Source organism: Mustela nigripes, chromosome 17 (genome assembly GCF_022355385.1).
Source record: "Mustela nigripes isolate SB6536 chromosome 17, MUSNIG.SB6536, whole genome shotgun sequence".
Lineage (NCBI taxonomy): Eukaryota > Metazoa > Chordata > Mammalia > Carnivora > Mustelidae > Mustela > Mustela nigripes.
In genome coordinates this window covers 25,938,358-25,953,338 of record NC_081573.1, presented here as the reverse complement: position 1 = coordinate 25,953,338, position 14,981 = coordinate 25,938,358, and the positions used below count along the sequence as shown (strand labels likewise).

Here is a 14,981-nt window from a genome sequence, read left to right as displayed (position 1 = left end):
TAATGTAGCATCGCAGTATGTGATGTATCCATTTTAAACATTTTTTATTTAAATTAGGAAATAAGGAGAATACCAAAATAATATATATATACATGGTTAAAACAAAAAAGTAGTACTGTTTTTGTAAGAAATAGTAACAGTCCTTACTTCCTAAAGGCAACTACTTTTTACTGTTTTTAGCTGTTTGTTTTGATGGTTACCTAAAGAATTATAAATAATATACTGCTATTTTTTATAAATTTTAGGCATTATCTACTTTCTTTAATAGATGAGTTGGGGCACCTGGGTGGCTCAGTCAGTTAAGTATCCAGCTCTTGGTTTAAGCTTGGGTCATGATCTCGTGGTCCTGGATCGTGCCCCTCACTGGGCTCTCCACTGTGTAGAGTCTGCTTCAGATTCTCTCTCCCTCACCCTCAAACTTAACTCTCTCAGTCTGACTCAAATGAATAAATAGAATCTTCAAAAAAATAAAAAATCAATGAAGCAAAAACTACCCTCCATTTTCCCATTTGCTATGGTCTGAATCTTTGTGTTCTATCACAGTTCATACGGTGAGATCCCAATGCCTGATAAGATAGTATTAGGAGGTGGAGGTGGAGCCTTTGGGAGGTGATTAAGCCATGAGGGGCTTGAATGAAGTTAATACCCTTATAAAAGAGGCCCAGGAGAACTCCTTTGCTTCTTCCGCCACATGGAAGTACAACCGGAGGTCTGTACCCAGAAAGAGAGCCCTCACCCAAGCACACTGGCACTCTTATCTTGGGTTTCCAGCTGCCAGAACTGTCAGAAGTTTCTGTTGTTTCTATGCCACCGGTCTGGTATTTTGTTACAGCAGTGTGAATGGACTAAGACACCTATATAGTTATTTTGTTATTAGCTAAAGCAAGAATCAAGGTTTATATAGTTATACGATTTATGTAAATATCACTGCAAAGCCCAGTATTGTATTACATTATGTATGCCTTCTGATACAGCTTTTAATTTTTACTGCAATTTATCTGCCCTGTTTTCATTTACTTGTGAAATATGATTTAAACACATCCTTAAGTTTGTACAGATACTCATTGAGCTTCCTTTTCCAGGAGAACAGTCCTTGAGCCTCCTTGCCTCCTCCACTGAGCTAATTCCTCAGCTTGTTTGCTGCACAGCTATAGTCTTTGGACATCTATTTGCCAATCTTGGATTGGATTTACTAATTACTTCATCTCCCTTATTTTTGGTGGCCTTCATCTTCAAATAGTTTCTCAAGAAACTGTGAGAGTGATTTCGTTGGCTTTTAGCATGTCTGGAAATGTCTTTAATATGAATGGTTTAGAATTATAGATTAAAAAATCACTTTCTGTTAGAATTTAGAATGCATTGCTATCCTTTTTATCCCCCATTTGTCCAGATCTACTGTTGAGAATTTCTAGTATTCTGATTGGGATTCTTCTATATGTGTCCTGTTCCCATCCTGCCCCCAGGATTTTTTTCTTGTGGGCCTTTAAAAAGTAATCATGCTTGAATATTCTTTGGACCCTTTCAAGATAATATCTGTGTGCTTTAGTGTCCAAACAGGATTTGATGTAATTTTTTCACTAATCATACATGGGGTCTTATGTATTTTAGTTCTGAGAAATTATTTGTTTTACTTCTTTATTAATTGCCATTCTGTTTTTGTTTTTGATTTTGATTTTGTTTTGGAGTGTCACTTATTTGGGTTTTGGATATTCTAGATGAACCCTTAAAGTTTCTTTTCCCTCCGGTTTTTCAGTTTGTTTCTGTGGTACTTTTGGAGAGGTTTCTTCCGTGTGTCTTTGAAATTCTTCTGTTTACTTGTATTTTGGCCATCATATCCTTAATTTACTATTTTTGACTTTGATTATTTGTCTTTCTTTAGCATCTTGATTTCTGTTATATGAACTCATTATCAGATTATATGTTTCTGGAAGCACTAATTAAACTTTTGTTGAACTTTTCTTTCCTGCCCTGCATTTATTACCTGGTTTCCCTCTAGTTTATGTTCTACTCTGTTGGTTTCTGTCTTTCATACTTTCATATTTGAGATATTAATCTGGCAGGGGTCCTTTTTATATTTCATATGGCATCTGAAAAACTAGTTGGAAGCCTTGTGTCTTGGGCAGGATCTGTTGCTATGTGGGCTTTACAAATTGGATCAATTGGAGAGAGAGCCCTTGTTTGAGAGGATACTTGTTTCAGAAGCTTTTTATCTGGAGAAGAAACCTCTTCTCTCTGGGTTGGCTAATTGCTGGCATTCCACTGAGTGGGTGTGATCAGCTTTTTCTCATCTGGTGGCTGCACAGTAGTTTCAACAGTATTTGACTCATGAATTCAACCATGCACTTAAGCTAAACAGGCAACATTAGCATTACTTAAATATTAACAGGTAGCCAGGAGATTCCCGTTCTGAGTAAGATAGAACAACCAGACTCTACCCTGTCACTCCTACTGAATATGATTAGAAAACCTGGACAGAATCCATGGAGCAGCTAATTCGAGGGCTCTGAAAATTAAATAGTAGGCAGACTGGGTTTGAAAACCAGAATTCAGAACACCACCAAACCAGTGGCAAGTCTGCCATATTTTCCTCTTTTTGGTCCTTCATCCTGAATTCAATGTCGCTCAACCTGAAAGTGGAAATGATCACCAGCGGGTAGAAAGAGCAGTAGGAGAAGCCCTCTGGTTCGGGCTCCAGGGGCAGGAAAGGGAGCACCTAATAGAGGGCAAAGGCCATTTTCTTCATTCCAATGCATACCAGCTTCCAGCCAATCCTGTGATGGTGACAGGGGGAGGTTGCTGGAACCAAAGTTCTGAGGGAGGAGAACCTTCCTTTCCAGTTGGTGCAGTTGTGGTCCCAAGAGGATGGGGCCAGCCTCATTACTTTGTCTGTGTGTATCCTCTGGCATGACCCAGGCAGAGCTGCAGAAGTGCAAGGCAAAGTGGGGTAACCAAAGCCCCAGCTTTCTAACTGGAAGATGGAAGAAAAGAGCCTCAGGGAACCAGAAACCAGAAAGAAACCATAAAAATATGGCAGAGAGGGTAGAGCTCAGAAAAGTGACTCTGTAAAGTTTTGGTGATCTTCTGGGTTTATCCCAAAGCTACACATGTGTGGATCTGCTTTTCATCAGCATAACAAAGACTTAAAAACTGAACTAACAGAAAAACTACCATCTAGGTCCCAGACTGGCCTCTGGTAGCACACATGTGGGACAGATACAGATAACATTTCAGAGACTTTAAAAACTGAATTAGCACTAGAATCACAGCTTACTGAAGACAGGTTGCAGCTTGCAGCCTGAATCTAATTAGGTCAATTAATTACCTGTTAGAACAGAAGTATCAACATTAATCCTAGGATTTAAATAAGACTCAGAGTCTCATAATATTTAGAATGAATACAATACAAAATCACTTGGCATATGAAGAACATGGAAAATATCAACTCTCATGAGAAAAGACGGCAGACACGAATGCCAAGATGACACAGATGTTAGAATCATCTAACAAAGACTTTTAAAAAAATTTTTATTTATTTGAAAGCATGCCCACAAGTGGGGGATGGGCAGCATGAGAGACTCTCCAGCAGACTTCCTGCAAAGTGTAGAGCCCAACCTGTGGCTGGATCTCCGACCCTGAGATCATGACCTAAGCCCGAAACGAGAGCTCATCCTTCCCAGAATCAACCCTCATCCGACTGAGCCACCCAGGCATCCTTTGTCTGTCTGTCCTATCTCCACACCCATTGTGGAGCCCAATGCAGAGCTCAAACTCATGACCCCAAGATCAAGAGACCTGAGCTGAGATCAGGACTCAGACACTTAACTGACTGAGCCATCCAGGTCCCCCATCTAACAAAGACTTGAAAAACATCTATTATAAAGATGCTCCAACAGACAATCACAAATACTCTTAAAAGTAATTAAAAAATAGAAAGCTTCAGCAGAGAAATAGAAGATACAAAGAACCAAATGGAAAGGTTAGCAATGAAAAATACAGTAACCTAAATTAACTCACTGGATAGGCTTGATTTTAAAATGGACATGACAGAAGAGTCACTGAGTTTGAAGACAGAAAATAGAAGGTATCTAGGAATGTCCAGTTGGCTCAGACGGTTAAGCATCTGCCTTTGGCGCAAGGCATGATCCCAGAGTCCTGGAATCAAGCCATCGTTGGGCTCCGTGCTCGGTGGCGAGCTTGCTTCTCCCTCTCCCTTTGCTGTTCCCTCTGCTTGTACAATTTTGCTTCCTGTATCAAATAAATAAATAAAATCTTAAAAAAAAAAAAAAGAAAGTAGTAGTTATCTAGTCTAAATGAGGGGAGACAGGAGTGTGGCGTTAAAAAAAAAAAATGTGGAGAAATAATGCCTAAAGATTTCCAGAACCTGGCAGAAGATGTAAACATAATTTAAGAAGCTCAGTGAAGGGCACCTGGGTGGCTCAGTGGGTTAAGCCGCTGCCTTCGGCTCAGGTCATGATCTCAGGGTCCTGGGATCGAGTCCGGCATTGGGCTCTCTGCTCAGCAGGGAGCCTGCTTCCCTCTCTCTATCTCTGCCTGCCTCTCCATCTACTTGTGATTTCTCTCTGTCAAATAAATAAATAAAATCTTAAAAAAAAAAAAAAAGAAGCAGCTCAGTGAACACAAATGGAATAAGTTCCAAGACTTTCACACCCAGACATCATAACCACAGTGCTGAAAAACTAAAGACAGATGAAAAATTACAAAAGCATTTAGAGAAAAACACATGTAGAATAACAGCAACTAGGATGAGTACAGGTTTCTCATCAGAAACTACAGAGGCCAGAGAAATGACACAATATTTTTGAAGTGGTAAAAAATAAAACAAACAAAAAAACGTTACCCCAAAATTCCCTATCCAGTGAAGTTAATCCTTCAAGAATGAAAGTGAAATGAAGCATGATAAAAATTCTCATTTGAACAAAAACTAAAATGAAATCATTGCCAGTATCCAGTTCTAAAAGAATTGGTAAGGGAAGTTCTTCAGCCAGAAATGATAAATACATGGACAAATGTAATAGATTACTTTAGCTTCTTGAGTTCTTTAAAATGAGTTGTTGAAAATAAAATTTATAATGTAGTCTGATGGGATTTCAAATGTGTATACATGTAGTTTATGGGGTAACTGTAACGTACAAGGGAGGGCAGAGAAAATAGAGATTAAGGTAAAGGATGATAGTGATGTTCTAAAATTTATACCCAGGGGCTTTAAGTTAGGGAAGTGACTGAATGATGGCCCAGAGAAGTCAGTGCCACTGAAGGAAGATTGTGATTATATCTCCCCGGAGAAGGGTGCATACTTCACTATGCTGGGCTATAGGTGAAGCATTGGGCTTTGGTCAGGAGGCAGAAGCAGGAGCAAGGGGGAGGGCAAGGCAGGAGAGAATAAACCATTTGGAATTGGCTAGTTTGGGTAATTTCAGTGGCTTTGGGGCATGAAGGCTGGTTTTAGTTGTCTGGTTCCTGGCCCAGGCTTGATACAAGGTAAGGGAAATACTGGCTTAGTGTGTGAGTTCAATAAAGAGATGGGTGTGGCGGCATAGCACTAGATCAGTCAATCTGGACACATGTTCACCCCTGCTAGAAATTAGAGATAAGTCTCTCCTCAGGTCTGAAGGCCCCCATAAGATGTCAGAACATCATAAGATAGAGAACATAAGAGCATGACTAGTGCCGATGATAAGGTTTATACATTCTTGAAATGATAAAATATTGACTCTGAAGTAGATCAGGTATGTTATAATAGCATGACCGCTTTAAAAACTATACAAAGAGATACAGTAAAAAAATACAATAAATTATAATACTAAAAAATATTTTGTATACTGCAAAAGAAGGCTATGTAGGGAAAAAAGGAATTAAAAGTCAGGAACAAGCAGAAAATAAATAGTGGACTTAAATCCAAACAATTTCATTAAAAGTAAATAGTATAAACACACCAATTAAAAGAGATTGTCAGAATGGATTTAAAAAACATAACCAAACTATATGGCGTCTTCATGAAAGTTATTTCAAATATAATGATACAGATTAAGTTCAAACGAGGATAAAACATCTGTGCAGCCATTAATCAGAACAGAGCTGGAGTGGCAATATTACTGTCAGACAAAGCCTTCAGAGCAAAGAGGAGTATTTACATAATGATCAGAGGGTCCATTCACCAAGAAGAGGAAACTGCTTAAATGTGTATATTCCTAATAGTACAGCTACAAAATATATGAAGCAAAACCTGGGAGAACTGACAGGGGAAATGGATACAATTATAATTGGAAGCTTCAGTATCCTCTCAACAAATGACAAAACCATCAGAAGATCAGCAAGAATAAGAACTCAACATCATTAGCCAGCCAGATCCAAATAGTTGTTTTTTGAACATTGCCCAGCAATAGCAGAATGCACGTTCTTTCCAAGTATCCACAGAATATCTGTCAAGATAGACCATATCCATAAAACAAATCTCAACAAATTTAAAAGAATAGAAGTTATTTAGAGTATGTTGTCTTAATTACCAAGGAATCAAAACTAGAAATCAATAACAAAGATAACCAGAAAATCTTCAAATATTTGTAAACTAAGCAACACTCCTGAATATTGAATAATTTCTAGAGAAATTTAAAAAATACATTGAACTAAATAAATGAAAATACAGTATATCAAAATGTATGGGGTGTAGCTTAAAGTATTAGTGCTGAAAGAGAAATTTATAACTACTTTAGAAAAGAAGAAAGTCTCAAATCAGTAATTGAAGCTCCCACTTACAGGAATGAGAAAAAAATAAAAAGAGCAAAATAAGTGCAAAGCAAGCAACAGGAGGGAGTAGCAGAAGTCAATGAATTTGAAAACTGAAACAATAGAGAAAAATCAATGAAATAATAAGCTTGTTCTTTGAAAAAATAAAATAAAAAAATTGACCTCTTAGCAACCCTTAAGAAAGCAGACAGAAATTACTAATGTCAGGAATGAAACAGGGTATCAACTGTAGAGTAGACCCTGCAGACATCAAAAAGATAAGGAAACACTACAAACAGCTCTGCACGCATAAAGTTGACAGCTTAGTAAAAATGGGCCAATTCCTCAAAAAGTGCAAACTACCATAACTTACCCAAGATGAGATAGATCATTTGAATAGACTTATAGGTATTAAGGAAGTTGAATTAATAATTTGATAATTCTTATAAAGGAAATCTCCGGGCTCAGATTGTTTCATGGGAGAAGTCTACAAAATGTTTTGGGAAGAATTAATGTCAATTCTACACAATCTTTTCTAGAAAATACAAGAGGAGAGAATACCTTCTTCACTTACTCATTATTATCCTGATGCTAAAACCCAACAAAGATGGCACAAATCGAAACTACAGACTAAAGTTCCTCATGAATATAGTTTCAAAAAATGTAAAAATTCTTAACAAAGTATTAGCAGGTAGCATTCATCAATATATTTATATATCAGGACCAAGTGGCAGTTTTTCCAGGAATACAGGCTGGTTCAGTATTCAAAAAATCAGTCAGTGCAACCTACCATATTAACAGGCTAAAGAAATTAAGTCACTTGAGAATATTTGATACAATAAAGCATTTAACAAGTTTCAATACCTATTCATATTCCTGTTCCTAGATAAGTAGAAATACAGGATGACCTCCTCAACATGATTTTTTTTTTAATATATAAAAATCTAACATGATAGGGGTGCTTGGGTGGCTTAGTTGAGTGTCTGCCTTCAGCTTGGGTTGTAATCTCCTGATCCCCCCCGACTTGTGTGTGCTCACTCTTTCTCAAATAAATAAGTAAAATAAAAATTTAAAAAGAAAGAAAGAAAATCCCAAGGAGTCTGTAAGAAAAAAATCCTAGAACTAGAAGCAGGGTTAGCAAGGTCGCAGGATACATGATCAAAATCTATTTCTATTTATTAGCAATGAACACAGAAATCAAAATAGAGTGTCATGTTCTGTCGCTCCAGAAATCAAGTATTTGGGTGTACGGGTTTGTATGCTCAAAACCATAAAACACTGATGAAAGAAAGCAAAGATCTAGAGAAATAGATGTTATTCTTATAGCAAGAGACTCAGCAAATGTCTGTTACCCTCAAGTCAGTCTGCTGGTTTAACAAAACTGCTAAATGATAGCTAAGCAAGATTATCCTAAAATTTACATGGAAAAGCTAAGGAACTAGAATAGCTAAGAAAAATTTTATAATGAATAAAATAGCAATTACTATTACTATCCAATTTCAAGACATTCTGTAATTACAGTAATCAAGATTGTGTTGCATTGGAGCACCTGGGTGGATCAGAAGGTTGGGCCTCTGCCTTTGGTTCAGGTCATGGTACTGGGGTCCTGGGATCGAGTCCCGCATTGGGTTTCCGCTCGGCGATGGGGGGGCCTGCTTCTCCCTCTCCCACTGCTGCTCTCCCTGCTCATGCTCTCTCTCTCTGTCAAATGAATAAATAAAATCTTAAAAAAAAAAAGATTCTGTTCTGTTGCATTGATGAAGGAATAGATACCTAAGCCAGTGGAACAGAATAGCGAACCCAGAAATAGCCCCACGAAAGTATGACCAACTGATTTTTGACACCTGCAAAAGTAATTAGAGAAAGGATATTCTTTTCCAGAAATGGTGCTGGAGTAATTAGATTTCCATAAGCAAAAACATGAACCTCACCCTAAATTTCATGTCTTATCCAAAAGCCAACTCAAAATGGGTTGTAAATTTAAATGTAAGACTTTTGAAAGATTACCATAGGAGAACTATTTGGAATCTGGGGTTTGGTGAAGAAAAAGCCAATGAACTAAACTTCCCTAAAATTAAAAACTGTCTCCTGTCATAGAAGACCCTGTTAAGAGGATGAAAAAGCAAACTAGAGAACAAAATATTTGTAAGCTGCACATCTGAGAAAGGATTTCTATACTTGTAGAATATATCAACAACTCCCAAAACCCAACATAAAACCCAAATATTCCAGTTAGGACCAAAAAATTGAGTGGACAGTTTGCAAAGGAGGGAAATAGAAAGCAAATAACACATGCAAAGATATTCAGTATCACTTGCCATTAGGGAAATACAAACTAAGACCATGACGAGATATACTATATTCTTAATAGAACAGCTAAAATAAAAAATAGTAGCACTATCAAATGCTGGTGAGGATGAGGAAAAACTGGATCTCTTTATCTCCTACATTGTGGGAATGGAAAATGTTACAGTTATTCTGGAGCACAGTTTGGCAGTTCCTTGAAATCTAACCATGCACCTACCGTATGGCGCAGCATTTATCCCAGAGAAATGAACAGTTAAATTCACATGAAAACCTGTTAATGAAAATTGTTCATAGTAGCTTCATTTGTAGTGACTCCAAACAGGAACAACCACAATGCCACTCAGTAGATTGTGGTTAAAAATCCATAGTTCATCTGTACCATGGAATAGTACTGAGCAATAAAAAGGAATGAGCTTGATACATGTAACAGCTTGGGTAGGTTTCAAGAGCATCATGTTGAGTGGAAAAGGCCAATCTGGAGGGGCCTGGGCAGCTCAGTCAGTTAAGCGTCTGCCTTTGGCTCAGGTCATGATCTTAAGGTCTTGGGATTGAGTCCCACATTCAGCTACCTGCTCAATGGGGAACCTTCTGCTGCTCTGCTCTCCCAGCTTGTGCTTTCTCTCACTCTCTATCAAATAAATAAGTAAAATCTTAAGAAAAAGGCCAATCTCAAAAGGCAGAAACTGTATAATGCTATTTATGTAACATTCTTAAAGTCACAATATGATAGAGACAAAAACAGATGAGCAGTTGTTGGGGGTAGGGGTGGTGTGGGAAGAAGTAGGGGTAAAAAGGACTAACAGGTGGCATGAAGGTAATCTTTGTGGTGATGGAGTCATTACGCTGATTGACGTGGTATTTGCTTGAATGTGATAAAATGGCACAGAACTGTGTACACACTGTATCAGTGTGAGTGCCCAGGTTTTGATACTGTGCTGTAATTAGGTGAGATACACGTAGTGATTGGAAAGGACTGGGCGAAGAGTACACAGAACCTTTATGTCCTGTCTTTGCAGCCTCCTGGAAACCCATGATTATTTCAAAATAAAAATGTTTTTAAAGAGAAATAACTTCAAAACACAACCTAAATGCAGCATAGTTTCAAACAAGTGGTAGCAAAATGTCCATTTGGACGTGTTCAGGGAGGCTGACATCAGTATTTAGCACTCTGCACACACATTCAGGAAAAAAGGATGTTCGGTTACTATACTTTGTGTTAAATGCAGTTACCGTGTTGCAAAATTAGCAGACCGCTCTCATAAACAACCAGCACACGTGCGTCCTGCACCAGTCATCTCCCATCTTTACCACCAAGCCCACCTACGTGCCAGGTTTATCCAGAGGACCTAAGAGGATCTTGTGATTGAACATGATACAGCTTAGATCAGATGTTTCCTCTCCGACATTTTCCTCCTGTTTCTACTCGGAGGGATTTGTACCCATTGGTATATGAATTCTCCCTGAAGCTGTGTGACCCCTGTGACAACAAGCAGGCAGCAGGGGCAGGGCTGCAGAGCCTCACCGGAGCTCTTCAGTAGCAACATTTAGGGGAGCACCATTCTGATTTTTGTGTCAAGTATGGGTCATGTGTTTCCAGGCTCATTTCTTATAAATGTCCTTCCAGAAAATTTGCACTAATAATTTAGGAGTGTTAGTATTTAGGAAGCACTTACTAGATACAAGACACTTGTCGTCAGAATTTTACTATCTCATCGAATTTCCTCAAAACACCTGGGATTGCACCATCTTCTCACTCCTCTACGTGGGGACATGAGGTTAGAGGGGCTGTGGAACTGTACCAAGGCCTCCAGACCCCCAGAGCTGGGGTTTGAGCCCAGGAACAGACTCCAGCGCCCACATTACTAAGTGTATCCCACCATGCCTGAGTGTGTGTGCGCATGCGTGTTCATTGTTCACATCATTCACACTTTGGCCTCTGGGAGCAACCTAATTGGCTGGAGAACGCTGTTCTCTTTCTTACCTCACTGAGGCCTTATTTAATACCAGATTTACTAGAAACTGGTTTTCTGTCTGAGAGGGGGCAGTACTGTCCAGCACTCTCTGGTTCTTTCTATTTAGATCTACATTTAAACAGTCTGCCCTTTGAATTAAAAAAAAAAAAAAAGACATAAAATTATATAGACTATGCATTGTTCTAGCCAGCTAGGGAATTTATTTTATTTTATTTTTTAAAGCTTTCAGAATCTCTGTTTTATCTGGAAACTAAGGACATTAGTAGCAAAGCAAAAGTCCAGGTTTATTCTGGAGTAAACTGTTTGACTTGATTATCTTATCTCTTAATTATGTCATTGTATCAGTAAATACCTGGTGGCAAGCAAATCCAGTCTTGTCCTTACCCACTGTGCAGTTGGGCATACCCCAAAGATCATATTGCAGGATACATTATTGAAAATGATAACACGGGCTTTTAAGGCAAAATTTTCAAGTCCAACAGAAACGATTAAGCAACTTACATCTCTTATCTTGACTCTTTTATTTAAAATGTGGCATTTTTTCCCCAAGTTATTAGCATGCTTTTGATTTTTGTACGGCTTGACATTTGTCATTATGTGTAACATAAGAGGTGCTATAAAGAGCTTTTGTAAATTGATCTAATTTAATTTCTTAACTCCTCTTTACAGGAATATATTAAAGGAATCTGTGAACCTGAACTAGAAGAAAGAGAATGTTACCCCAAGGCCATGCACTGCATTTTTGTTGGGGCCCAGAGCCTGTTTCTGAAAAGCTTGATTCAGGACACCTGTGCCGATCTCTGCATTCTGGACATTGGTCTTCTTGGCATCAGAGGAAGTGCCGAAGCTGTAGTCATGGCTAGGAGTCACATTCAGCAGTTTGTAAAGCTCTTTGAGAATAATGAGAACCTACCGAACAGTCAGAAAGAATCCGAGGTGAAAAGGGAATTTAAACAATTTGTCGAAGCTCGGGCTGACAACTATACAATGGACTTGTTGATTTTGCCCACTTCCTTGAAAAAAGAGCTTTTGACACTCACACAAGGTGAGGAGAATTTCTTTGAAACGGGAGATGATGATGTTATTGAAATTGGAGATTCTAAACAAACAGAGTTTCCACAGAATGCTGCCACAGGGCTGAATATTTCCAGAGATGAAATTGTTTTGCAGGAAGATGCAAGAAATAAAGCTGGCACTCCTGTTTCTGAGCTTACAAAACAAATGGACACGATCTTTTCTAGTTCACAAGATGTACTTTTTGTTCCAGTAAATGGTCTAAGCCCAGACGAAGAGACATTATCCAAAGACAGAATTTGTCACAAAAGGAGATTTTCTGATTCTGAAGAAAGGCATACCAAGAAACAGTTTTCTTTGGAAAATGTTCAAGAGGGGGAGCTTCTCGATGATGGTAAGACGTTAGCTGGAAGTGTAATCATTGACTTATCCGATTCTTCTGCTGATCCTGAAAATTTAAGTCCCGATGTAAAGGACACTACTGAGGAAATGGAATACAACATCCTCGTAAACTTTTTTAAAACCATGGGCTATTCCCAAGAAATTGTTGAAAAGGTCATTAGGGAGTATGGGCCATCCACTGAGCCATTATTGCTCTTAGAAGAAATTGAAAAAGAAAATAAAAGATTCCAAGAAGACAGAGAATTTTCACCTGGTACTGTGTATCCAGAGACTAACAGAACCAAAAACAAAGGTGTTTGTAGCAGCGTAAATGAGCTTACAACGGATTCCACTCCAAAGAAAACACAAACTCACACACAGCAAAATATGGTGGAAAAATTTTCTCAGTTACCATTCAAAGAATCAAAACCATGTACCTCAAATTGCAAAATTAATACTTTCAGAACAGTGCCAATAGAACAGAAACAAGAAATCTGGAGTTCAAACCAGAATTATGTTTGTAACATGGACCTTGAAACTGATGGCCTTTCACCCTCTGTTGTTCCTTCAAGTCCCAAAGAAGTTGTCAGTTTTGTTTCAAGAGGAGCTTCAAGTCACCAGCCCAGAATTCCAGTTTTTCCTGAAAATGGTTTGCAACAGCAAGCAGAGCCCTTACTTCCAAGTAGTATGAGGTCTCCCTGTGAAAACCGATCAGGGTGTTGTAGCTCTCCCCAGTCTAAGCCAAATTGTCCACCCCTTTCTCCACCAATGCCACTGCCCCAGCTGTTACCTTCGGTTACTGACGCAAGGTTGGCAGGACCGTCTGATCATATTGATTCCTCCGTCACTGGCGTTCAAAGGTTCCGAGATACTCTGAAAGTACCCTACAAGCTGGAATTAAAAAATGAGCCAGGGAGAACGGATTTGAAGCACATTGTTATAGATGGGAGCAATGTCGCAATTACGTAAGTCCACTATTTGCAGGTTATATTATAGTTGTAAATAGGGCCCTAAGCAATGTCTCAGAATTACATGCAGTTGAAGGAACTTGGGCTATGCATCTGTCTAGCTGATCTATTTTCTTACCTGGAAAAAGAAAACATGAAGCAGCTGTTTGGAAAGTTTTCTTATTCCATCTTCTGGAGTTGTAAACTTGGCTTTTCATCTTGCTGAACCTAAGTTTCTGAGGGTGAGAGATAATAGGAAATTTGTCTTCACTTTTGCATTGCCTAGTCAGTGATAACAGTATAGAGATTTTTACAGCATTAGCTACTGGTTTTTTGTTTTTTTTCTAATCATTAGGTTCTTAATACCATGAATTCCATTAGGTTCTGAATATGAGGATGGAGCTTAAAGCCAAAAAGATATTTTTTTCTCTCTTTATGCTACTTTATGCTATTTTTATGTCTCTTTATGTATGTTGGGGTTCTAGGCAAGAGTGCAGTGGTAATGGATGTGCTGTACTTCTGTTGTACTTTGTTGATAGAGTGATAGCAATTTCCTTTCTAAGGAAGTTCATCAGTTTGAGCTTCTTCATGGTCCTCTGCTGCTACAAAAAGCTTGTATATTTGCTTTTAGCAAAAGGAGTTAAAAGATCATTTCTATTTAACCTGTCTTAGAAACCTCTGAAGAGTCTGTATTTTATACATCTGGTGCAAGCTTGGGTTTCTTCTCTAAGGGGAGGTTTAATACAGTGACTAAGAAGGGGAGAGGGGATCAAGTGGGAGTCTCTGCCCTGCTGTGGACCACCTGTTTGACCTCATGTAGGTTTCTGTCTGCTGGGTTTCACTTGCTGTAATCTGTTGCCTTTGCCTTGTCCTAAAGGGCACCTTTATCATGCCATTTCAACAACTGGTAGGTAAAGTCTCCAGTTTTCAAAATCAGTCACTCCGTTGATTTTGAAGAAGTCTGTAAGGTCTGGCATTTTAAGTGGCTGTCATTTAAGAAAAGGGGCATGTCCCTGGACACCAGATTAAGACGGTGAAACTCTTCTAAATTTTAGCAAATGTGTATGTGACCTCTCTCCTAGGAATTCTATAAGTGCTGTATATTTTTGTTTTGTTAATTTTTTACTGAGTTTTCAAACAAATACATAAAAAGGTAATAGGATAAATCTATTTTTGAATTTGGGATTCCCCATCTTCAATAGTTCTCAGCTCATGGCCAGTCGTGTTGAGCCTATACCCCCACTACTGCCTTTCACCCAAGTTATTTTAAAGAAAAGCTCAGATATGTCATCTTATCCTTAAGTACTTTAATGTCAGTTTTTTTAAAATAAGGATTCTTTTTATTTTTTGACTGAATTGTTGATGCTGTATTTTGCTGTCAAAAGAAAGAAAGAAAAATCCCAGCATTCCCCATGTTAATGTTTGAAGATAGACTGGAAAAATACGTAATACACTTGTCTTCATTTCTAAATAATACTGTTTGTTGTCATTTCACTTTGCTTTTTGGCAGTTCTTGTTGGGGAAACCCAGCAAATGGCCCACAGCCACATAGTGTTATCTAAGTAAAAATGTAAAGTGCAGTTTCAGTCACCCACAGTACAAGCCCGGCACCAGT

The 14,981-nt window shown here is 38.4% G+C and overlaps 1 protein-coding gene across 2 annotated transcripts in view; it reads left to right on the top strand.

Annotated features, from left to right (window-relative positions):
- Nucleotides 1-14,981, top strand: part of N4BP1 (NEDD4 binding protein 1) — a 47,916-nt gene that overhangs the window by 14,729 nt on the left and 18,206 nt on the right. For both annotated transcript variants that reach the window (XM_059383560.1, XM_059383559.1), the window contains exon 2: nucleotides 11,694-13,384. In XM_059383560.1, the coding sequence (XP_059239543.1) occupies nucleotides 11,694-13,384 (1,691 nt within the window). The remainder of the gene's footprint in view (nucleotides 1-11,693; nucleotides 13,385-14,981) is intronic.